Genomic DNA, 24333 nt, shown 5'->3' on the forward strand with positions numbered 1-24333 from the left:
TTTCTTCAAGGCCACTTACATCACTTAACATTTGCATAACATATTCAGTGAAGCAAGCATTGGGTGGTTTTTAATACCAGCAAAATCAGCTGTAATAATACGATCACTTTTGATGAAATGTAAAAATACAACCGAGGACAAAAAGTTAAAATCATCACAATATATTAACAAAAAAATCAGGTAAAACAAATATACAAACAAAACAACAGCAAGAAAAAAAAATTCCATAGTAACTGTGGTGAACTTTTGTTTTAAAATCATGAATACAGCACAATACGTCACCATGTTTACCCACTATCATAATTTTATTGCCCTTGACCATAATAATCTCTTTTCAGTAGTTTTCAAAAAGGTACCACTGACGCAAACAATTTATTAACTTGGGCTGAAACACCCTGTAAACTATAAAAGCTATCTTTGGTACACTGTGCCATATGGTATATTAGCAAGCTAAGTATGACTTTATAGCCAAGCACCGCCCTTCTTGTGATTGTCTCTATGGAAATAGTCTTTGGTTACTCTTCCATTTAGGCCTTCAAAGGGACTTTGTCCTCCACACGAGAGCGCATAATCCTCTGTGAGACAGAAAATTATATTTAATGACATTTCCGGTTATGTAAACACTCCATAACGTACATTAGATTTAAAATAATTTGTTGGTTAATCACGAGGCCTTTAGTCTTTGATAAGAAACTAGATTAAATTTTGCAATAAAGTAATAAAAACAGATTGCATTCTGTCAGCATTATTATCAACTTTGGAAAATAGCTAAAAAGGCCATTTCTTTAAGGATGCTCTTGCTAACGATATGCTAACAGCTAAAACTAGCATAATGGTTACTGCTACACTTTTTTCTTACCTTTGTATCTAGATAAAGCTTGTTAAGCAAAATACTAGCATGCTAAAATGCTAACAGTTAACAGTAGTAGCTAAAGTTACCTGTTTTTTAAGCGCTTGCATGGAGTGATACTCGATTTGTTCTCTCTTGATTCGGACCCAATCCGGTTCATCAGGGATCATGATGGCCAAAATCATCTTCACCATGATCAGGGCATGCTAGAGGAGCAAAGCAGCGTAAGAAACAACTAAGCCACAATATTCATTCACAAAGAAAGCATGCTGGCAGCCAGCTAATTCACTCCAGATAAATGCTAGTACAAGTGATATTATGAGTTGGGAAGATGTATTTACAATGTTAGGTGCATTCAAAACATTTTGGTTGGAGCAAGTTGACAATGTATCCTTTTAAGAACAGCTTAGCATTAGCATTTTGTGAGCGTGGGGATTGACAGTGATACAAAAAAAACAACAACAATTTTGCTTGTAATTACAACTTTGTGGTGGTGTTCATCTGTGTTCAAACACAATCTTTCCAAGACAACTTGAACGCACCATTAGTCACATTGATTTAAAGGGATAGTTCACCAAAATCCTGGTACACAAAAAGAAAATCTTGACATTTTTGTCACAACAAAATTGCAACTTTTTTGTTCTTTTTTTAAGCTTGTGGTCACTAATTTAATTTTTGGACAGACTAGTTTTCAAGGCTGTACCAAAATCCTCTAACCTCCACAATGACGGCAATGATGAGAACTTTGCTGCTGCTGAGACCGGCGTCCTCTGTGAATTCCTTCACATGTGGCGACAGAAGCAGCAGCCAACAGTTAGACACGACTGAGATGAAACTCAGCACCTCAAACGCCGTCTATAAAAACGACAAAGACACACATTAGAACTCAGTATCATAAAGCATTTTAAACATCCATATATACAGGACAGATCCCAATCTGACCTGCCATACACCCATGTTAGGCACAGGGGCGGAAAAGGGCTTGTTGAAGAGCTTGCAGAGCTTGTAGGCGTCTGTGCGGATCTCTGTGAGGTTGTTGAGCAGTAATAGAGGGGCAGTGATGGGATAAACACAAGAGAAAAGGCTCAAGTAGCCAAACTGAACCAGCAGCTCGATGTACTCAGCAAACAGGCCCTAAAGAGGAACAAGATTGAGAATTTAAGGAAAATGGGATTCTTGTATTCTTGATATTTAAGCTTATTTGATTGCTACTCACTGGGAAAGCCGGCAGACTGCCCTGAGCCTGGAGATGGTCCACCTCTGGATCATCTTCCTTCAGGTTCCTGTCTGCAGATGTGAGGAAACGGTCCACCAGGAAAGGAACCACCACCTCAGTGAACTGATTCACCACTTGAGTCACGATCAGAAGAGAGGAAAGCCTCTGAGGAGGAGATCACAGATATTGTGTTGAGATAGAAATCTTAGGATTATATGTGAGAAGGGTTTCTGAGGAAATTCCCACCTTGCGCAAAAGAGGCATGTCCTCCTTGAAGAAGGCAATGTGGAACAGCACAGCAAAGTTATTAAAAAAGGTGAACTGAATGAGAGAGAGAGGGACAGATAAGGCACATGGGACATTTTCATTTAGTATTACACAGTCCTGCAGAATAATTCTGGTCTAGACAGATACAGCTATCAGAATTTAAAATATGCTTGAGATCTTTGAGGTAAAACACCTGCTATGAAACACACACTAACAGGTCATTTAGAAAAGGTGGTGGGGAAAAAACATATGGATATGTAGACAATTATTAAACTGACCACAAGGACTTTGGTGGTATGATGATAGTCAAAAGATGATTCCTCCCTATGATTTTCTGAAAGGCAAGAGAGTTAGTAATATTTAATATAGTATAACATCACTGTTATACGTACGTGTGTGTGTGTGTTTTCTTATTTATAAACTTAATTATTATTATAAATAATTATTATCAATATTTAAAATATTAATAAATTAAATATTTAATATATTTTTAATAAAGTAAGTTATTTAATAAAACTGTCAAACAATTGTAATTATGTTTTATATATGATATAAAAATATATAGATTAATAAATTATGACAGAAAAGCCAGAAGGAACATTTTTAATATGTTTATCGGGGGTCTATTTTCTATATATAAGTTAAGAAGCAATAGCTAATCTGAACATCTCAAAGCAATGTGCATTTTTATTATCTCTACAAAAAACATTCTATTGTTTTGACATTCTATGTACATTTTTAAAATTGTATTTATTTATTTTTAAGATATTTATAATAATAATAATTATTATTATTATAAATATAATTTTTTTACAGAATATTTAGCAAAATATGAAAAGATTATATCACCAGTATATCATATTTATATTATAATTATGTCTAATAATTTATTATATTATGATATATAATTATAGTAAGAATTTAATCACAAACCATTTAAATTAACATTAATAACATTAATCAGGTTCTTTTGCCTGATCTTTTTCTTACCTGCTTCTGTTAGCTGCAAGGCCACGTTGCGATATATATTCCCCAGCACATTAGTGTAGACAATATGGCCTATAGAAGGGAGATATAGCAAGGCTGCTGTGAAGTATGATCCAGATGCTTTGTGCCAGTTTGAGACCAGGCGCTCAAAGAAGTAGAAACCTGCCATCCCCATGACCACCAGACCCAAAAACACCCCGACCACAGGCATTGACACCAGACCTATCCTAAGCCTCCTCTTCCATTCGGGAAACAGCGGCTCCAGTCTGCCCGTGACCGGATTGGTGCCGAGTTCTCCATGGAAACCCGGTCGGGGCTCTTGAAATTGTTCAGCTAAATTGAAAGTGCCCCAGCGATAGGATAAAGCTGCGCTCCTCCTCTTCCACAGCTCCATGAATACCGTGGACCACAGCATGCTGAAGACTGCCTGCACCATGTAGGAGCTGACTGAAGGCTGGTCATCGTCGTCCTTCGGCGGTGCCAGCGCGCTCTCAGTTTTATTTCCACTGGAGAAGTTTGCACTGGGGAGGAAAAACGTGATGAAGAGGCCTAGGATGGCTGGAGGAAACAATGACAAAGTGTAGAAGTCCAGGAAGCTGAAATAATAGGCTATAGTGCCCCCAAAATAAGCGTGGATAGAGTCTGTAGAGAGAAAGTATGATTTATCAGTGTTGTAAAAATAAAATAATTGTAATAAAATACAAACTATACTCAATTTAGTTATTATATTTTAATATACATTTTATTTTAATATATATTATTTTTATTTTTTATATATTATTTATATATGCAAACTATATTTATCTATCTATCTATCTGTCTGTCTGTCTATCTATCATCTATCTATCTATCTATCTATCTATCTATCTATCTATCTATCTATCTATCTATCGTTTTTATAGTTATAACATATGTTGTTATATATTGTTAAGACCTGATTTCCTATCATATAAAGATATAGTACAGATAAAAAAAGGAAATGTTTCAGTTTGTCAGGGATTTCATTTTTGTGAGAATATATATATATAGATATACATATATACATCCTCTTGAGAACCAGAAATAAAAAGCTTTGTGAATTTAGTATTTTTTTCATGTCATTACATTGTTTAGAGCATAAGAAAAAAATGGTAAAATAACATTTTTGAAAAATTATATTTTATTCATAAGTTATGCTATGTCCTCTGTAGAGGACACCAGGACTCAGTTTTTCTCAAAATAAAATGACAAGAGTAGACATGAAAAGGCAAAAACAATGGGAATTGTTTTTTAAATCACCAATCAATTTTTAGGTTTCAGGATTTTTTTTATAATTAACTTTGTTTAAGGATGGTTCTCAACTATGTTATAAAATATGTAACAAAATGATTTGATATACCATTTTGCTTTATGCAATATGTGTGTAAAAATTCCATAAACTGGTTTTCTCATTAAGCACAATGTTATCTATACACTGTACCTTATTTGCATATTAAAGTGCTGTTGGGACAGCATGTTGAAAAAAGAAGTGTAATAATGGGAGTAGTAATTGGCCAGATTTTCATAATAATATCTAGTATTTCATAAGAATATTTATATATAATTTGTTTTCCTATTCAATTCTTTTGTCTCCCAAAATGTATAATAAACATGATTTTAGTCCTGGCGTCCTCTACAGTGGACATGTATGAAAATATGTCCTGTTTCATAACAGGAAGTCATATTTTGATTTGAAACCCCATAACATTTTCCTGAGATGTTGATTTATGACAAACAATTAGAAAATTAATCAGATTTAAATTATAATTACAAAATATTATCATATTTCCATAAGGATGAACAATTTTATCACTAAATTAATGTCATTTTTAAAAACCAGGGAGAGGGAGTGGTGATGGTGAAACATCATTTGGTATCTCTGGAAAGCCCTGAATGTGCCCTGTACAGGACATCCAGATATATATATATACTGTATATAATATATAGTATATTATTATAACAGTACAGATTGTTTTTTTTTATTATGAAAGTAAGAATACGTTTCATATGCTTCTTCCTTGTATCATAACATACAATACTGATAGTCTTACATATAGTCTTAAATTAGAGATGCACTGATGTTTTTGTCCAATAATCGGTATCAGCCGATAAAAGCAATTATTTGCACTAATCTTGGCCGATCGTTTAAAAACATCTGATGATCAGGGCTGATTATTTCCTGTCAATCGAAAGGCGGTGGAAAAGCATGTCAGACTGCAACTTGCAAGAAGAATGTTTCTTGTGTCAAATTTAGCACTGTTCAAGTTAAAGTAATAACGTGTTAATGCTGGTTCTATTTGACCCTATGAATGCCCGTAGTTCAAGCCAGATCACCGTAGCCGTTCAGTTCACAGTGCAGTGCGGAGCGCAGTTTCTTTCCGTTTTATACAAGCGATAGCGCGAAATACACATGAAGGAATATCAGAAGGTATGTTAAAAGAATACAGTACAGCTTACCGAAATGGATGGCTCATGTAATCACTCAATCAGCATTTCAACCAAAAGAAGACGTCAAATCAAACAGCTTGTAAACAATAGCCTGTCACTTAACGGTGCGTTTACCTTAGGAAAGTTATCGGTGTTCACAATTTGTTAGGTAAACCACTAGAGGCAGCTTATTTACTAAGTTTGAATAAATGTCATCAAGACAGATTTTTTAAAATGAAAAATACCTTATGTTCAATTGTGTTTTATACAGTCGTTTTTATTTGAGCGTGATTACTATATCAGGAAATAAATAGGCTACAGTTGAATATAATACTTTTGTGGTTACTTGTAACCAGTGTTGGGGCTAATATATTACAAGTAACGCAAGTTACGTAATCAGATTACTTTTTTCATGTAACTAGTAAAGTAACGCATTACTTTTTAATTTACAAGAGAATATCTGAGATATTTTTTCAAATAAGTAACGCAAGTTACATTTTTTTTCAATTTATTGACTGACAGCTCTCCTGTCCCCATGTTGAGAAATCAGAAGATGTTACTGTAGTTCTAAAAATAAATATGAATATGCATTAATTCATCTCACTCACAAAAAAAAACAAAAAAACAGATTCAGTATTCCTCAAAATTAATAAAAATAATGCAACTCAGAATATGACGCAAACCTGCAATAATTAAATGTTAAACAACACAAATATCCTTTATGTATTTAATCCCATTCTATTAACCGATATCTTTGCTTCTGGCCTTCGATGATCCAGTTCAACCATACTAATCAGCAAAAATTACTCTAGACAAACATTTGTTTTGTTTTTTTTACTGCTGAAGTGTGTTGAAATCTTCTGCATTCTCCTGTACGGACGTAACTGTACTTTCCCTTCAGCCTGAGGCTTATTCATTTAACTTCTGGTGTGAAAAGGCTTTTATATTTGCCAAAAATATAACTTTTTTATTTTAAAAACAAACAAGCAAGCCCTGTCCAGATTTAAAAAGTAGCGCAAAAGTAACGTAACGCATTACTTTCCATAAAAAAGTAACTAAGTAACGTAATTAGTTACTTTTTAATGGAGTAATGCAATATTGTAATGCATTACTTTTAAAAGTAACTTTCCCCAACACTGCTTGTAACCTCTGATATTAGCTATTTACCAAACAAGAGGGTTCCCTGTATAGGCTAGTTTACAGCATTAGTTGGGAGAGATTTTTTCTCTCTAAGAAAACTAAACTATCGGTACCATCGGCATATGTCTTCCTGAAAAATCGGCTATCGGTATCGGCTGAATGATTTTGTAAAGGTCCATCTCTAATATATATAATATATGTGCCTAAAAAACCCAGGTGTACAGAATTTGAAGCTTCACACTGTGAAATTAATTTTATAATACATTTATGATTTCTAGTCAAATTACTTCATAAAGTTTTATTAGTGCCTCCTTGATGGCCATTAAAATGAATTAAATGGTCCTGAACAAAAGATAATTGTGTATAATTTAAAACCTGATGGGGAGGCATGTTTAGTTATGTTATGTGATGTGAATGTGTGTGTGTTTGTACCTAAAGGCTGCCCCCACAGACTCTTGTGAGAGTACCACTGCTTCCCCAGAGCCGACAGCACCTTCTGCTCATGAAGAGGGGTGATGTTACGAATCACGCCTGCTTTCTCCAGCTTCTGTACTGCAGCACAGACAGAGAAACCAATAGATAGATAGACAGAGAGAGACAGGACATTGCCATATTAGGTTTTAACTATGGAAATACTACCATTGGATTAGTAGTCTTAGTAGTCATACTGCATAGAATGCACTGTATAATGTCTGCTATTTTATAAAAGTACAGTACAGTATTCAGTAATGTGCATATTGTACACATTGTACTGCAAGCTGCAAAAATAGTATGAGTAGTATAATAGTATACTAATTTGAACATAGCCAGTTGAAAGTTAATATAATTATCTTTACATCATATTTAATGCAAAATGTCTTTAATTTTGTCAGTCCAGTCAAACAAACAAAAAAGCATGCTGCAACTGCTTCGTATACATACAGATACTCACAGATGCTCTCTCTGGCTTTCAGCTTCCCTTTGGGTGCTGGGATTCCTGGGATACGCTGGTCCTCCATGGCTCTCATGGAATCCAGTTCATATTTGATGATGTACTGCCTCTCGGCCAGCGTCAGGAATTGCTGCATGTTGTCTGAAGAAACAGTCAAGTAACAATGAATTTTAAGCGAATAGCATTAGCCATATGCAATATGAACACTCCGTATGTACAGTGCTCTCTCCCACCTTCAATACCACGACTGAGGTGCCCTTGAGCAAGGCACTGAACCCCCAACTGCTCCCCGGGCGCTGCAGCAAAAATGGCTGCCCACTGCTCCGGGTGTGTGTTCACGGTGTGTGTGTGTTCACTGCTGTGTGTGTGTGCACTTTGGATGGGATAAATGCAGAGCACTACTTCCGAGTATGGGTCACCATACTTGGCCACGTCACTTGTCGTCACTTGTCACTTGTATGTTGTATTTTTTTATTTGTTGGTGTGCCAGCAACTGGTGTATTGTCTTACCACATAGTTAAAAGTATTTTCTTTGGCCGTCATCAGTGAAGTATAAACTTTTAGTGCATAGTAGAAAAATGCTAATTGAGATGGAGGCATATTATTTAATTGATCAAATATTCACCAATGTTGCAAAAGTTGTCACGGTCCTCAAAGGAGAAGGCCGTCATGTTTCCATCCTGGTAGGTTTTGCAGAGGCCCAGGTCCTCAGTCACTCTGAGAAGGGTACAGCGGGGGGCCGCCACAACTATCATGTCTCCTTTCATGTCCTCACCGGGGTGAACTAACAGCTGAGCCCCTAAAACACAGCAGGGAAGAAGGATACAGAGTTTTAAAAGTGTATTTAATATTCCTACTAATAGTAATAGTATTAATATTAGTGTCCTTACCTCCAGCCTTCACAGGTGCAGATATCACAGACATGATCCACTGTTTGGTGATGGGCTGGATGTTCTCAGCCAGCTGGATCAGAACTAAAGGCTCAATGTGGCTGGAGATACAGCAGGGGCAGCTGACCCGGGACCAGGAGCTGGGTCCTGTCATCTTGGCCGGGGCTGAAAGTCCCTCCTGAGGTTCCTTCTGGGACGTCATGGTGTCCCTGTGGAACTGTAACCCATGAGACAGTATGTATATTTATTGTTGTTTACTGTGTTTTTGCATTTTGCTATATATTTCGTAATAGTTTTCAAGAGTCAGGTGCAAAACAGGGACTGAAACTTTACTTTTATGTGAATTATGATCTCAGTATTTATCATTAATATGAAATGTATTATTATTATTATTAAATCTAAATATTTTTTGTTGTTAATAGTCTGCACTTTTCAAGAGTCAGGTACAAAGTGGGCTAAAACTGAATTTATTATTTTAATTATTATTATTTATAATTAAATACTATAATAAGTAGTATAAACAGTATTTTGTTGTAATTTCATATTTATTTATTTATTTCTTTTTGCTCTTGTTGAGAAAAGAACAGCATTTGTTTGTTGACAATGAAAGTTTGTTACCAAACATCGGGTCTAAATACATTTAAAACAATTTATAGATGTATTATATTTATCTTATAAAACAAGTTTTCAGTCAAAAAATAGATTTAATTACTTTTCTTTTTTACATTGAAGTCAATATTGATACAGTGATGTGAAAAAATTTGATTTTTAATATATTATTTTAATTGTTAGACAGCTGAAAAGGTCACGACCTCTTAGGCCAAAATCATCATGATACTGACATTTGCATGAACTACTTTTCATGCTAGGATAATTTTATGTTAAATAATAGTGAACTTGTTTTTGTTAATTAAAAAAAAATTTATCTTATAAAACAAGTTTTCAGTCAAAAAATAGATTTAATTACTTTTCTTTTTTACATTGAAGTCAATATTGATACAGTGATGTGAAAAAATTTGATTTTTAATATATTATTTTAATTGTTAGACAGCTGAAAAGGTCACGACCTCTTAGGCCAAAATCATCATTTTAAGGGCGATACTGACATTTGCATGAACTACTTTTCATGCTAGGATAATTTTATGTTAAATAATAGTGAACTTGTTTTTGTTAATTAAAAAAAAATGTTGTGCCTCTAATACTTTAAAAACATATTAAGCAATTAGTGGAAAGTGCCTATAAAGAGTGTCTATAAAGAAATAAACAATTTTTTACAACTGACCCGCAAGATTAAAGTCCGAAACAAATAAAGAAACCAATGGAAACAAAATACACATTCAAATCACCTCCTGTAAATGCAAACACGTGAGTGAGTTATCAGATATCTGTCTGTTTGAAAGACAATAGACACGCTCATACCAAACAAAACACCCTTTTACAGTATCCACACAATCATCATGTACTGAACTACATAATTCCAGCTAATGCAGAGAGCTTGAGTGAAACATAGCATTGAAGACTGAATGCACAAAGTGCTGTCAAATAAGGGCACAGCCTTTGTTTACAATGACAAAAGTTGTACTTTAAACCCAAATGAGAGTGAAACTAAAACATTAACAGGAAGTGAGCGAGTTGCAGAACGCGAGAGAAATATTGTAGATAGAAAGGTAAAGGTTCTGTAGGCTACCTGTCAAAGCCAGGGGACCCTCTTCTGTCGGAGCGCTTGAGTTTTGTTGATGTTCACACCCCCTCCAGTGTGCTGTTTCAAACAAATTGAAGAGTGAAAATCTGAAAGCCAGACTGTACGGCACACTTCTAGGATGGGTTGTTCCCCACTCTCACCCTGTTCATTCGCTGCTTTACTAGGAGAGAAGAGGAATGCAGTTGAACGTCCCAGCCTTTAGGGTGTGGAAGGACATTTTCATTTTTTTCTGATGGTGGATGCTCTTCTGCAGTATGAGCATATCTGGGTCCTACTGCCTGCCATGTTTGTTTTTGAAAATAGCATATGGCTAATCTATAGGATACTTTACAAGTAAAGTATACGCCATATATGAAATGAACTATAACCAATATATGGCATACAACACACTTAGCGTTATGAGTGAGCATGTGCAATGGACTAAAGGGAGTAAATTAGTGTCTTCTTGTTTAGTACAGTTTTCACTCTGTAAGCATCAATTTAGCTTTAGCTTTTGTTTTGTGTGTGTGTGTTTTACAAACAATTCCAAAATTAATGCACATAACTAATAGTTTTTTTTATAAATAAGAAAACATTTATAATATAAAAATGTATTATAAATATACTATTAATCATAAATATATTATTCTAATTACACAAATACTATTTAAAGTATTCCATAGAAATATTAAAATACACCATGTAATAAAACTAAAATTAATTTGTGGTAATTCATTATTTTATCGTATTTTTTTATTTTAGTTCATTCATATTCACTGTAACATCTTCAGTAATTCACTTTCTTTTCAAAGAAAGACTTTGACACCTAATAACTTATTACATTACTGATATCCTGTAAATGTGTTTGCTCATTTTTACAACTTGTGAATTATCAGGCAGTTTTTATTACTAATATTTTGCTACTAAAACCACTGAGTGGGTGGAGACATAAAGGTGGATGAACTGGATTGACCGCTTTGTAAATACATTCATGCAAATGACCAGAAGAGCTCGTGCTTCTCTAAAGAAACAGTTGGCAAGCCTTTATGTGCATAAACTGTGTGTATTGCTTATATAAATAACATTTATTGTTCAAAAGTTTGGGGTCAGTAAATTTTCATGTAAAAAAATGCATTTTAGATGAGCATGGGGAAACAATTACAGTAAAAACATTTATATTTATTTAAAAGATCTAATAAATGCTGTGTTTTTTTTTACTCTAATCATTAAAAATATATATTTTTTAAAAATGCATCGCAGCTGTTCTCAGCATTCATAAGTAAGGCTTCTTGAGCAGCAAATCAGTATATTAGGATGATTTCTGAAGGATCATGTGACACTGAAGACTGGAAATTCAGCTTTGCATCACAGGAATACATTACGTTTTAAAATATATTTAAGCAAAAAAAAATTATGAATTTTAATTCACAATATTTCTGTTTTTACTGTACTTGCATTGTAAATGCATTCTTGGTGAGCATAAGAGACTTCTTTCAGAGTACAGTCTTTCACACTTTTTTTTTTTTTTGCTTGCCTTTGTCTTTTTCAAAGTAAAAACACCACAAGATGTCCTCAGAAATATACAGTTTATTTACAAATACAATTGCATTTGCATAGAAATTAAAAATTCCAAAATAAAAATACATAGTAGTAAACAGATTTATTAGAGGCATCTACAGCTGAAGATTTTATCTGAATTAAAAGCTCGCAATGTGATTACAAGTAAACAGATAAATATATTGCTCTGTTGACTTGCCTCAACTGAAAGCTTTCTCCTATGACATAGGATCTGTCCAGGATGGTGTCACAGTTACAAAATAATCAAAAATCATTACAACGTCCAATGCATTTGATTAGTTTCCTTGTGCCAACAGAATCATGGTATGAAGAAAAGCTCTATTCAAATGTCCTTCCATGTCTTTGGCGGAAACATACAACCAATTGGTTCGGAAGGAGCAGGAAGGTAGGCAACGCCCCTAAGGCACATATCAGGATCATTTTTACTTAAATATCATATATATATATATATATATATGAATCTGAAACATTAATTATGCTCAAAATGACTGTATAAAGCTGAGTTACATGTGGTCACAGCTTTCCTAGGATATTTCCAACATCATTAAACCATTTAGACAAGACATAGGCAAGGGCTAAAATGAGCAGGAAACAATACAAGTGAACAGATCTGCCGTATGAACGGATGAGAGATCAGCCGAGGATATTCTCGCTCTCCTGACGCCTGGTCAGATGCAACAGATCGTCACACCAGATGGAAGGGTTGTGCCGGCTAGATCTACATTAATAACGACGACAGAGGATTTCTACAGACCCTCCACCCTATGACAGCTACGGACGGCTGGCAACCCTCACCGGCAGGAGAGGCCCATACACCCCGCTTCACGCCCTCACCATGAGCTCAAAGTGCCAAAAGCCAGCTTCAATCCTCAATAACTTAATATCTCACTGGATATGTAACATATTACTCGAGGAGCAGCTACTTGTGATGTCCTCCGGATCCAGATATTAGAAAGTCGATTGGCAAAAAAACACCTCGAAGTGGGTGAGATGAGAAAGAAAAGCGAGATCACCAGAGCAGAATGAAATGGGTGTGATGTCACAATTTGGGCGGCGCAAAGTTATGATTGACAGCTGGGGGAAGAAAGAGATGATCCGTAAGCGGTTGCAGCATCAACACTGAGAAGAATTAAAGTATCTGAGACTTTCCTGAGTTTTCCTTAAAGGCAATGGTGCACTTGGCCACCAAAAGGACCTCCTTCTGCTAGCCTTCAGCTTCTTAACACTACGACTAAGAAATCATTTCCACTCGCACCTTCACGCACCGTCCCACACTTACCGGTCCCTGTCTATACATCTCTTTACTTTACATGGATGGGCAAAAAAAAAAAAGTGAGTTTGATATTCTTGTGCCTCTAATAAAAGACATTTACAGATTTCATCCAACGTTTTGATTCGTCAGTACATTCATACATAGTATATAAATATTTATATAGCTTGAAATTCTATGATTCTGTTTGTTTGTTTCAGGCACTCCCCCTTCTCTAAATAATTTATGATGATGATGATGATGATGATGGTGAACCTAAGACTAATAGCTGGTAGCAGCAGCAGGGTAAGACACTGTACCTAACACAGTGAAAAAGGGAGAGGCTTATGGGAGTTTGTTTAGGAGATTTTGATTTGGTCATTGTGGCAAAAACAGGCTCTTCTAAAACGTCTGCTCGGGGATGACTGTGTTGAAGGGGTAGTCCCAGAATGTGGTGGTGATGCCAAAACCTGGGGGGAAAAAATACAGGATGAACAGAAGGTTTTAAAAAGGAGAAAACAAAAACAATGCAAACAACAGGTTAAATGTAATAATGAAATGCAATTAAATATTTTAAAACATTAAAATAAATATTTAATATTAAACAATATGCAATAAATATTATTCTTTAACATAAATCTTTTAAATGCCATAGCCCTGAAGACGTACACACACACACAATTTATAATACATTTTCAAAATTATTTCAATTAATAATATTATATTTAATATCAGCAATATTATAATACTGTTTTACTATTATTTTATATTGTACTATATAGAGTGCTCATATATATATATATATACATACACACACACACACACACACATACACACACACACAATTTATAATACACTTTCAAAATTATTATTTCAATTAATAATACATTTAATATTAACAGTATAATAATTTATATAATTTATATAACATTTTTATTCATTTAAATACTAATATTAGTTTAATTTTTACATTATATGGTTTTATATTGTACTATATTTATACATCATATACACACACAATGTATAAGAACAATACATTTTCAAAATTATAATTTCAATGACTAATATATTTAATATTGAAAATAATAATAATACTTGTACTATTATTTTATATTGTACTATATAATTTATACATCATATATATATATATAATTTATAATAATACATAATAAATTTTTGAAATGATTTCAATTAATAATATATTATATTTAATATTAACAAAATGATAATTAATACATTATTATTATTAATTAAATTGGTAATATTTATTTAATCTATATCATCATTTTATATTGTACTATATACCTTATACACACACACATACATACATATATATATATATATATATATATATATATATATATGTACTTAGTGTGTAAATAGCAGCATGCAATACAATTATTCAATTTAAGTTTTTTTTATAAAAATTTTTTTAATAGGTTTTCAATCAGTCTTTATGTATGGACTAGTAGGGACATTTACTCTTTTTAGGTATGTAATTTACTCTGCAAACTTGGGTAGCATAAACTATTAAACAAATAAATAAATAAAAAAAATGAATTAAAAACACTTTAAATTACTTTTTTTGTATATAGGGTTAGAGTAAATCACTATTATTATTATTTACAGTGAACATTTTGTATTCACTTAACCTGGCACTGGTCTTAAGCTCATTTGTGTAGAGAGATGCCCTAATGCCTGGCATCTCAAATCTCATGTCCTCACCTGCTCTTTGGTGTTCAAAGTGGTGTTTGACGTGGTACGCTTTCAGCCCATACAAGTAAGAGCCCTTCCGTGGCGAGCCGTAGTGCAGGTAGTAGTGGATCATGTCGTAGACCACGTATCCACACAGACCCCCCACGAACAGGGAGGTTCCCAGACCCTCAGGCAACATCTGCCTGAGTATCAGGTAAAAAGCACCAATGACGATGGCGGCCAGACTCGGAGGAAACACCAGACGAGAGCCGTCAAACGGAGACTGATGGGTAAGAAAAGACAGTTAGGTTGAGCTTCATCAATATCGAATGAATTATGTCAATTCATCTACTCAATGAATGATTAATGAATCTCAAGGATCGAACAAAATCACACACCTTGTGGTGCTGACCGTGCAACAGGAAGTGCAGCATGATGAGGTAATAATTGTGGGCGGGCGGGCGCATGTGGAAGACAAAGCGATGGATGCAGTACTCGATGAACGACCACAGGAACATGCCGAACATGAAGATGAACGGAAAGCTGTACTTGTGGACCAGAATGGAGTAGTCTACAAAGTAAACGTGTAAAATAAAAAAAATAATCCTTCCCTAAGATCATTTACTTATTAAAGGGATCTTTAAGTAAGTAAATGAGTCCAATTAAATATTTTAATATAAATGAAAATTAAATAAATAAAATACTAAAATAAAACTTGTGTATTTTAGGTAAATCAAATAAGAATGTTTTAAAACACACTTTACACACACCTGATGTAATAAACAGTCTTGTCCTCTCTTGTGCCAATAACGTGTAGCAGTACCAGCTCAGATAGATCACCAAAGGCATCCATACAATTGGCACCATGTACCTACAAACACCCACAGCAAAGTTCAAGTATCTGTTCATTAACCACCACTCACATATAACATAGCAAATCCTGTAGCATAATATTACTAGTGTTGAACTAAACAAACACAAGCAGCCAGAGGTGCTCAATCCTGAAAAGTGATTTATCTTACCATGAAGTCTTTGTGTTGGCCTCAAAAAAGTCATTCCCAAACAGCCTGATTGGTCTGTCCACAGGCTGGTGGACCCACGTGTCATATTTCTCTCCAAGATATCCGACCTGCCAGCCCAGTGGCTTCCGCCAGTCTACCAGATCCTGTCCGGACAATACAATTGATAACCGGGTTATTCTAATAGTATGTATATACTATTAAAGCATTTTGAATTATTTTTATATTTTAAGTTTTAATTTTAAGGCTTTTTTATGTGCAATTTTGTTATGCGCTTTTGTCATTTATTTAATAGTTCTGTTTAGCTTTCATTTATTTTTATTTCAGTTCTGGTTTTAGTACTTCAGCTTATTTATTTCAGTTGCCAAGGCAACATTTTATTTCATTGAAGTTTTTCATCGAATTACTAACTTCATACTAACGTGGCATGTATGTTACCTCACTCAACCCTTTATTGCTATCCTATTAAATATCCTGTTCATTTTCCTGCCATTGTATAAAATTTAAGAGGTCAGGAAGTACTGCGCATCAGTGATGTTAGTTTGCTGAATCATTTTACTGTTCCTTGTTTATGGTGCAAACTTTGACCAGATGCTTTTCCTATGTTCTCCACTAGGGGTCACTATACCAGTATAAAGCAGAGGAGGTGGGCGTGTCTAAGGAGTTAATATTGGCCCAGGACCTATACAGGGAGCTGCAACTCGATGAGATTCAAAGACGGGAAGCAGAGGCCTTGAACTCAAGGTGGACTGAACCTGAAGTCTATATATGCGTGGTTCTGTGCGTGTAATTTATGAAACCGTTTACAGACATATTTACACCTCTCCAGAGTCACGATGTAGTGATGGGCGAGTGACTAGTCAAAGTACAAAAGGTCATTGCAATTCAATGACATTATCTAGGGCCCAATTTAAAAAAAAAAAAAGCTTGATCATAGCTCTGATTTAGTCAGTGTTATTTACATTTAATATTCCATAACAGAATACCAAGAACAATCTCACCATAACCACCCACTTGATTTGTTTTGTGGAATGGGGAGGAGGACAGAACAATGTATTCAGGTTTAATTCTAGGAAATGTCTGTCACATCATCAATAGGAGGGCATGTTAGGACGAATTAACGGCTTTTTGCTTTACAGCAACGCTGGAATGAATGAGAGTGCGGCAATAAACCGGTGCCGAGACCACATTCCTGCTATAATGAACCCAGAAATCTGGTCTGGACTGGTTGCCTAGCCTGTCTGGCTTACCACTTGGACTTGTCATAGTGATATTCACATGTTAATTGTTCTTCCTCCGTCATTCTTCAGCCTCAGGTGTTACATTACAGGCCAACACATAACCTGTGCATCAGGCTTAGGCATAACAACCAGCACCGTAATTAATGCCGTAATGAAACTTTAATTCAAAAATAATACAGTAACTTCATGTATTATTTATCATTTAATATTAAGAATTTAACAATTTTATCATATCAAAATTAACTTCATACCAACACACTCATATGTAAAAATGTTTTTTAATTATTTAATTATTTATTTTTCCTGAATTACTCAAACTTTTTCCCCAGAATTTACTACTAAATTACTAGTAAATAAGGAAATACTTCAACTTCACACACACATGCATATATTTATTACTAGTAACGATGGCACAGCGCAGTTCTGCAAAGGGGGTCAGTGCTCTCTAAATCGTTGACCCTGTCTGTCAAATTCATGGGATTTGAACCAAACAATCGATGCTTGTGAAAGACCTGCATGCCTCTGATAGAGCGAACAGGACATTCACACACAAAAAGAGGGCTAGAGAAGTATATACACAAGCATTTTTCATTGTCAGTGAAGCACAAAAGTACTCTCACTTTATCCAGCTTGCGGCATCGTACAACCACATGAAAAAGGAAGTCTTAAAGAGATAAGTCTTAAATGATAATCACCGTACCAGAAAGACAGAGCAACAGAAAGTCACCTGCTCTGTTAGTGCTTCACTTGTTGGTTCGAGTGAAAAGAGGAATGGCTGCTTGCGGTTTCCTGTCATATGAACTAAAGCTTCACTTCCAGATGTCAAGCAAACAAAAGTGTGATATGATTAAATGACTGCTCTGGATAAATGCAAGTTCAGCTCAATCACCAGCATCTGTGGCACGTTGTTGATTACCACAGAAAGTCATTATGAGTATGAATGTGTAAAATGTTTTCGTAATGTCTTAAGGAAGTAATATATATTTAGATTGGTAGAGCGTCGTGCCCATCACACATCGATCAGATGCGTTTCCCACGAGCTATTCACACAGGACACGCAGCACTACAGTGAAAAACATTAACTAAGCTAAAACTAAAGATAGAAAAATTCTAGATAAACTAGTTGATCTCACTAATCAACTATTTAACCTTATTTGTGTAAAAAAAAAACATGCACAGAAATGCACTTACAGTGAAAGTCTATGTATGGTTGTGCATAACTTAACACATTTTTTATGTTTGTTCTGAGAGAAAAGTCTTTTTTCGTGATTGTAGCTTGTATTTCAATCAGGAATATGCTTGTAACTCCAGTTCGTCTTTCACTTTCGCATACCGTTTCTTCATCGACTTTGCTGCACTTATTGATGGCCGAGGTTTCTTCTTCTTCGTCTGTGGTGCTTTCTGGGATCTTCTTCCTCGGTCTCAGAGTCTAGAACAGAAGAATTGGAACAGTTCAGAAAAGCTTGATCCTCATGATCATGTTTAATGTGGTGAGATTCATCCCTGTTCATTTTGTGTTGTCATTTGTTATGAATTTTGTTTGTGGTACTGTATATGTGATACGTGGCCTGATATGAGATATTAACCTGTCCGACAACATAGGGAAATACCGAGCTGCAGCTAGTAGCTTCTGACTGCTCATGTGATCTCAACATGTCAGCCACTATGAGGTGACCGGCTTTGTGTAAAATTTAATTTTAGTAGGCTACTAATATGACTGAAGTCTTCATGTTATGCGAGTGTACATAAAAAAACATTTATTTTACTTTTTATTTGTTTTTTTACAAGCACTTTTCATTTCTTAAAAAGATAAAAAGGCTTAATTACTAAGCATAATTTTTTTTTTAATTATGAAAAAGTATTATAATTAGCCCAGGGGACATTACGACCAGCACATTAACTATTATTAACATAAATATTTTAATTAGGAAAAAATTACTGTGTAGAATTTTAATGTTAATAATAATAATAATAATAATAATAATAATAGTAATAAAACTACTCTTATTTACTTTGATCTTTATTACTGATATTTTACTTGAATAACTATTTGAAAACCAATAATATTATATTAGTATATTAGTTGCGGCATTCTGAAATATTTCTGGTAAAAGTTGAAAAATTATATAGTAATATCCCTTCTAAGTCGGACCTGCTGTTGTTCAGAAATCCAAAATCAATAAAATAAATACTAACAAAAACAAAACACTAAATACTTTCAATAAAATAACCAAGCAGAGATAGTGTACTAGAATAAGGCATTCGTTAAGACTCAAGTCCCTTGTAAATCAGATCTGCTGTTGTTCAGAAAACTAATTCTAATAAAACAAAAAATATCAGTGACAGTGTACTAGAGTAAGATTCAAATCTAACAGTAAAAATGACAAAAATATGGCACATATAACTGTGATTATAAATATGACAAATAAGCTTTTCACGTCATAGATAAAACACACACCTACCCTCATCGTCATCATCATACCACCAAAGTACACAACGCCTTATTCACATGATACACACATCACATCTTGGACCTCATCCCACAAAATGGAAGAGCTTCTCATTTCTCCATAGGGTCTCTCACACACACACACCCTTCACAGATGGCTAAGTTTGGAGGGACGGGTGAAATATTAATCAGGTCTCGCGTCACACCATACCATTCTAAAATTAACGTTAAAAGAGGTGATTAACCCTGCCCCCTTTCACACCTGCACACACACACACACACACACACACACACGTCCATGGCAACCTAACACCTAAGCCACACCATACACTCGCCATAGAATTATAGTTATAGAGGTTGACGGCTGTACTGTTGCTGTCTGTGTGTGACTGAGGGCCCCTGGGTTATTACAATTAAAACAGTGCAACTCAGAGGTTACATGGTATTGAATATTTACACAATTGTATCCAGACCTGCATGTGATTTCAGTACAATATATTTCAATAGAATTCAAACATACATTATTCATAAAGGTCTAAATATCTCTATTTATTGCATTCGTTATTGACCTGTAAGAAAGTCGCACTCTTAGCGATTATATAAAAATTCACTCTGCTTAATTATTCTTATGAAAACCATCAATGAATGGGAAAATTGCTTGCGTTTCATTAAGGTGGCCTTTTTAGTGCAGAAAATGCAGGGTCGTAGCGACTGGTCAAAAACTGTGGTCTGGAGAATCTCCATCAATGACATTACTTTACAGGGTCAGGTGCTTTGATGGAGTGATTATGTTGTTTAATGTGCTTGAGAAATGGTTTTCTCCAGTGCATTACTTATTTTATTGAGAGTCTTATCTGGAAATGTTGTAAATACAATGTCATGTGGGTATTTCCATTGTACAAAACAGCTTGTCCTAACAGCAAGTAAATAACAGGTGAAAGTTTCTGCTAATGTAAGTAATGATATTTGTATTAGAACAGTAACATTAATGGGATTATAACAAAAAGAAAGAATTGGCAATAAGTGAGTGTGTAAAAAGTAGGCCACAGCCCTGGTTTTATGACCTTCAGTTTAGGTTTGCTGAAGACCAAGTCAGTATTTGTGACCTGACCACATGTTCCATCCTGTTTTTTCAGTGTGTTCCCTTTCTTTTTCTCTCAATAAGTCTTTTCCCCACTTTCCATCATCTATTTCTGCATATCACAGTTATAAAATCACCATTTGTTCCACACCACTTTCCACTGAATCAGTTAGATATAATAAAATATAATTTCTTGTATAATAAAACAGGCCTTCACTAGAACTAGTATACATGGAAATTAATTAATATACAATGTATGATTAATATACAGTGAAATAAGCCTCATGAAGCTCACCAAGGTTGCATTTATTTAATAAAATACAGTAATATTGTGAAATATTATTACTATTTAAAACAAAACAAAAAAAGTTTAATATTTTTTTGCATCTCATTTTGCTTATATTGTGATACATCTTTCTACATACACAAACACACACATATACATACAATTATTATTATTTTTCATAGTGAAGTGGAAGGGGGCTTCCCCCACAACAAAAAACAATTCAGTAAGAAATGATGAAAACTGCTCAAACTAACTTTTAAAAGCAGACAAGCATGACTAGATGACTGTGTGTCCAAACATCATACACACATGCAAACCCATCTTTGAGTGCACTTCTGTTGACACTGACACCAGCTAGGGATTTTTCCAGAATGTTTGACCGATTCTTGATTTTTTACGATTTTTAACTAGTCAACTTGAAGTCTTCAGGTTACTTTTTCTTTATTAACCCTCTAGTTAAAGAAAATTCTATTCCACGTGCAGCACACATGAAGTTGTCAACATGATGTAAATGTTAAACAAATCACTTGTTAAATATCTTTGCAGAAAAGATGCAAAAACTACAACTACATATAACTACGAGGAAAATTCTTTTAGAAAATCTCAAAAGTCAAGGTAAATTCAAATTCAAAATGACTGAAGGTATAACACCAGTAGACTTTATAAATGTTCTTTAAAAACAACAGCAGCTTTCAGCCTGTCACCATGATGCAAACATGAAATATCAGACATACAGTAGTAGTTCTTTACAGGTTTTTTTATTTGAACGCGCTGCTTTTCCATTGTTTTTTCTGTGTAAACATGGATGTGTTTGACTGTTGCGCTCGCGTCTCTTGCAGTGTCTCATGCATGAAACGCCATTCTAAAAACACTGCACTCAAGTTCAAAGAAGTTCACTCCCATCTTCTTGCATGTTTTACCCATTCCACTGCCCGCAGTCACATCTTTGTCAAAACAAAACTGCTGTGTGAATGGCGCCTAGCGCTAAATTTATGGTCCTTCACAGAGAGGTTAATCACGTGCGCCGACATGCGGTTGGATCGTTTTTTTTTTCTCTTTACTGTTATCACTGGCATATTGTCAAAGTGTCTTATTCTAACATTTGGTAATATTTCTATTCAAAATCGCGATTCCTCGATTTCTAAAAAACTAAATCATGGCAAAACAATAAATTCGAATTAATCGATAAAATCGGGAAAATCGCCCATCCCTAACACCAGCTAAAGCTTACTCAGAGTCAGTCCATGCTGTTGTCACACTCAAAATAACATCCACTTTAATGCTTAACTTGCAGCTTAAATAACGCATACAACAATTTATAAAAATACAGCACCATATCAAGTGGTCATTTCGATTTATTGCACCTACACACCCAGCACGCAATATGCATACGTGACTGCTGGGGTGTTTCATGGTTTACAATGAGCCACGCCAATCATTAGCTTGGAAATACACACAAAGCAAAAGAGGAAAAGGGAATTAACACTTCAATAATTAGCATTCATTGGTTGTTAGTGACACAAAATTAACGGGTCTGAAGAATGCAAATATATATAAAATCAATTTTTATTTGAATTTTTTACACCCTGAAGAAACCATTTTCACACAAACGCACACACAGAAATGAACTCCAAACTAGTGCCTAGGACAATACACAAGGGATTCCATCTAGAAACAGTAGTTATAGATACAGTACCTGTCAGAGCACTGCAGTTGCTGAAAACCTGCACGACAGGCCTTTTGCACAATACAAAACAGATTAGAAAGCAGCGGTCAGACGATACGATTCAATCTGGCATGTACTTGCATGTTGACATCTTGATTACATACTTTCAAGTGAACAATTTGTATAGTATACATAGCACCCAAGTGCCAAACTTAGAAACTGTCAAAAAGTAGATACTATGTGGTCTTGATAAAGTCCATGTCTTTTTGGGTTGTTTTTAAGTTCATGGTCAAAGAGCCACTGCAAATTGATTGTGAATGCCAGCAAATCATTTGCCTTTACAGCTCAGAAATAGTGTTGTATTAGTGGGTGCATGTGCGCGCGCGTTGCATTACGACCAGCACATGTGATACGAGATGTGCGTTGCCCTTTTGCCGAGGTGAACAAGGGTGCTGAAGCGAGACAGTGGAGGTGTAGATATGAGCGTGACGGTTCAGTCATGTGTGGTCGCTTGGCAGGTGATTTAGCCAACTTTGGCAGCTTCTTGTGCAATATGCCTGCAGCCTAAAGCTTAGGAAAAGCAGGTGAAGAAGTCTTTAGGAAAAGCAGGGTGAGATGCATTTTGGTACAGTGCAAAAGTCCTTAAAAGTAGGGCAAAATAATACACAGTTATCTCAGGGTTATAAGGAAGAAAATTAGAAGGAAACTAGAAAAGCTTAGGTAGGGTAAGACCAATTAGTTACATTAGGCCTAGTTACAAACATGTGAGACTTGGAATAGGGTTAGAACAAGATTCAGTTGTTCAAAAGAGACAGTAGCTGTAGGGTTTGTTAAGGTTTAATCATCCCATGATGCAGGTGGCTGGTTGGGGGTCTATCAGAGTTCTCTGATCTGTGGTGCAGCAGATAGTTTGAGCTCAACAGGACTGTGGGGGAAAGAGCCTTCAAAGGGATCATGTCTAGATGGTAAACCTCATTCTGTGAAACTCTTGCTTCGAAGGATAAGGTTGCTATTGGACACCAAATAAACAAAGTAGTTGACATAACATACACATGCACTTTTATTTTACACAACATCAAGATCTTAGGCTGAATTTAAAAGGTTAGTGCAGCCAAAAATGACAATTCTGTCATTATTTACTCACCCTCATGTATATGAGTCTTGTACCCAGCATGCTCCTCTCCTGGGGACCGTCTGGTAACTTGATGCAATTAATGAGCAAGCAAACCTTAGTTACGTTAGGGACCGATTGTGACCGAACCATCTGCATATAATCTATCAGTGACCTATGTTATAATCTATCAGTGACAACTTCTAAGCACCTCCTGCAATTGGACCTTCGGCTCCCAAATGCCTTGCGCTCCCAAGGGGTAATTTGCCAGTCTGACACAGCCTCCTTGGGGAAAGAGAATGGAGGGTTATAAGGCGAATAGGTTTGATGACACTAGAGCAACTAAGTACGGAGGCCATCCCTGTCGGCATAGCAGCCGGCAGTAAACACTTCTCACACCAGAGGATACCTGTTCATCCTACAGCCTTGTGGTTATAGGCCTACTTGGATTATAGCATGAACTACACTGGTCCAATACGAGGTTCTATCACAACCACGAGACAATATTATGAAAGGAATTTCAGTGAATTTCACTGTATTGAGCATTCACA

The 24333-nt window shown here is 35.2% G+C and overlaps 2 protein-coding genes across 2 annotated transcripts; both read right to left on the minus strand.

The window, feature by feature from the left end:
* Positions 1 to 227: 227 nt before the first annotated feature.
* LOC107572005 (anoctamin-10-like) lies at positions 228 to 10643 on the minus strand. The gene is made up of 14 exons (XM_016258414.1): positions 10569 to 10643; positions 10414 to 10485; positions 8727 to 8943; positions 8462 to 8635; positions 7837 to 7977; positions 7338 to 7457; positions 3324 to 3962; positions 2612 to 2667; positions 2313 to 2387; positions 2067 to 2231; positions 1793 to 1984; positions 1568 to 1705; positions 940 to 1056; positions 228 to 575 (listed from the first exon to the last, which is right to left on the minus strand). Exons 3-14 carry the CDS (start codon positions 8926 to 8928, stop codon positions 528 to 530), a joined length of 2067 nt encoding a protein of 688 aa, XP_016113900.1. The 5' UTR covers positions 8929 to 8943; positions 10414 to 10485; positions 10569 to 10643; the 3' UTR covers positions 228 to 527.
* A 1333-nt stretch (positions 10644 to 11976) lies between these two features.
* LOC107572964 (fatty acid 2-hydroxylase-like) lies at positions 11977 to 19657 on the minus strand. The gene is made up of 7 exons (XM_016259404.1): positions 19652 to 19657; positions 18523 to 18618; positions 15952 to 16094; positions 15700 to 15800; positions 15328 to 15500; positions 14960 to 15212; positions 11977 to 13704 (listed from the first exon to the last, which is right to left on the minus strand). Exons 1-7 carry the CDS (start codon positions 19655 to 19657, stop codon positions 13637 to 13639), a joined length of 840 nt encoding a protein of 279 aa, XP_016114890.1. The 3' UTR covers positions 11977 to 13636.
* Between the last annotated feature and the right edge of the window lie 4676 nt (positions 19658 to 24333).

This window comes from Sinocyclocheilus grahami, unplaced genomic scaffold (assembly GCF_001515645.1).
Source record: "Sinocyclocheilus grahami isolate Dianchi unplaced genomic scaffold, SAMN03320097.WGS_v1.1 scaffold30.1, whole genome shotgun sequence".
Classification (NCBI taxonomy): domain Eukaryota; kingdom Metazoa; phylum Chordata; class Actinopteri; order Cypriniformes; family Cyprinidae; genus Sinocyclocheilus; species Sinocyclocheilus grahami.

Coding starts and splice junctions, on each gene's coding strand:
- LOC107572005 (XM_016258414.1), bottom strand. CDS start 8,928: ATGACGTCCCAGAAGGAACCTCAGGAGGGACTTTCAGCCCCGGCCAAG. Junction 8,636..8,726: donor TGCACCTGTGAAGGCTGGAG/GTAAGGACACTA, acceptor GCTGTGTTTTAG/GGGCTCAGCTGTTAGTTCAC. Junction 7,458..7,836: donor GAAAGCCAGAGAGAGCATCT/GTGAGTATCTGT, acceptor TCTGTGCTGCAG/TACAGAAGCTGGAGAAAGCA.
- LOC107572964 (XM_016259404.1), bottom strand. Junction 15,801..15,951: donor GCCAACACAAAGACTTCATG/GTAAGATAAATC, acceptor GGGTGTTTGTAG/GTACATGGTGCCAATTGTAT. Junction 13,705..14,959: donor CTTTGAACACCAAAGAGCAG/GTGAGGACATGA, acceptor TTTTCCCCCCAG/GTTTTGGCATCACCACCACA.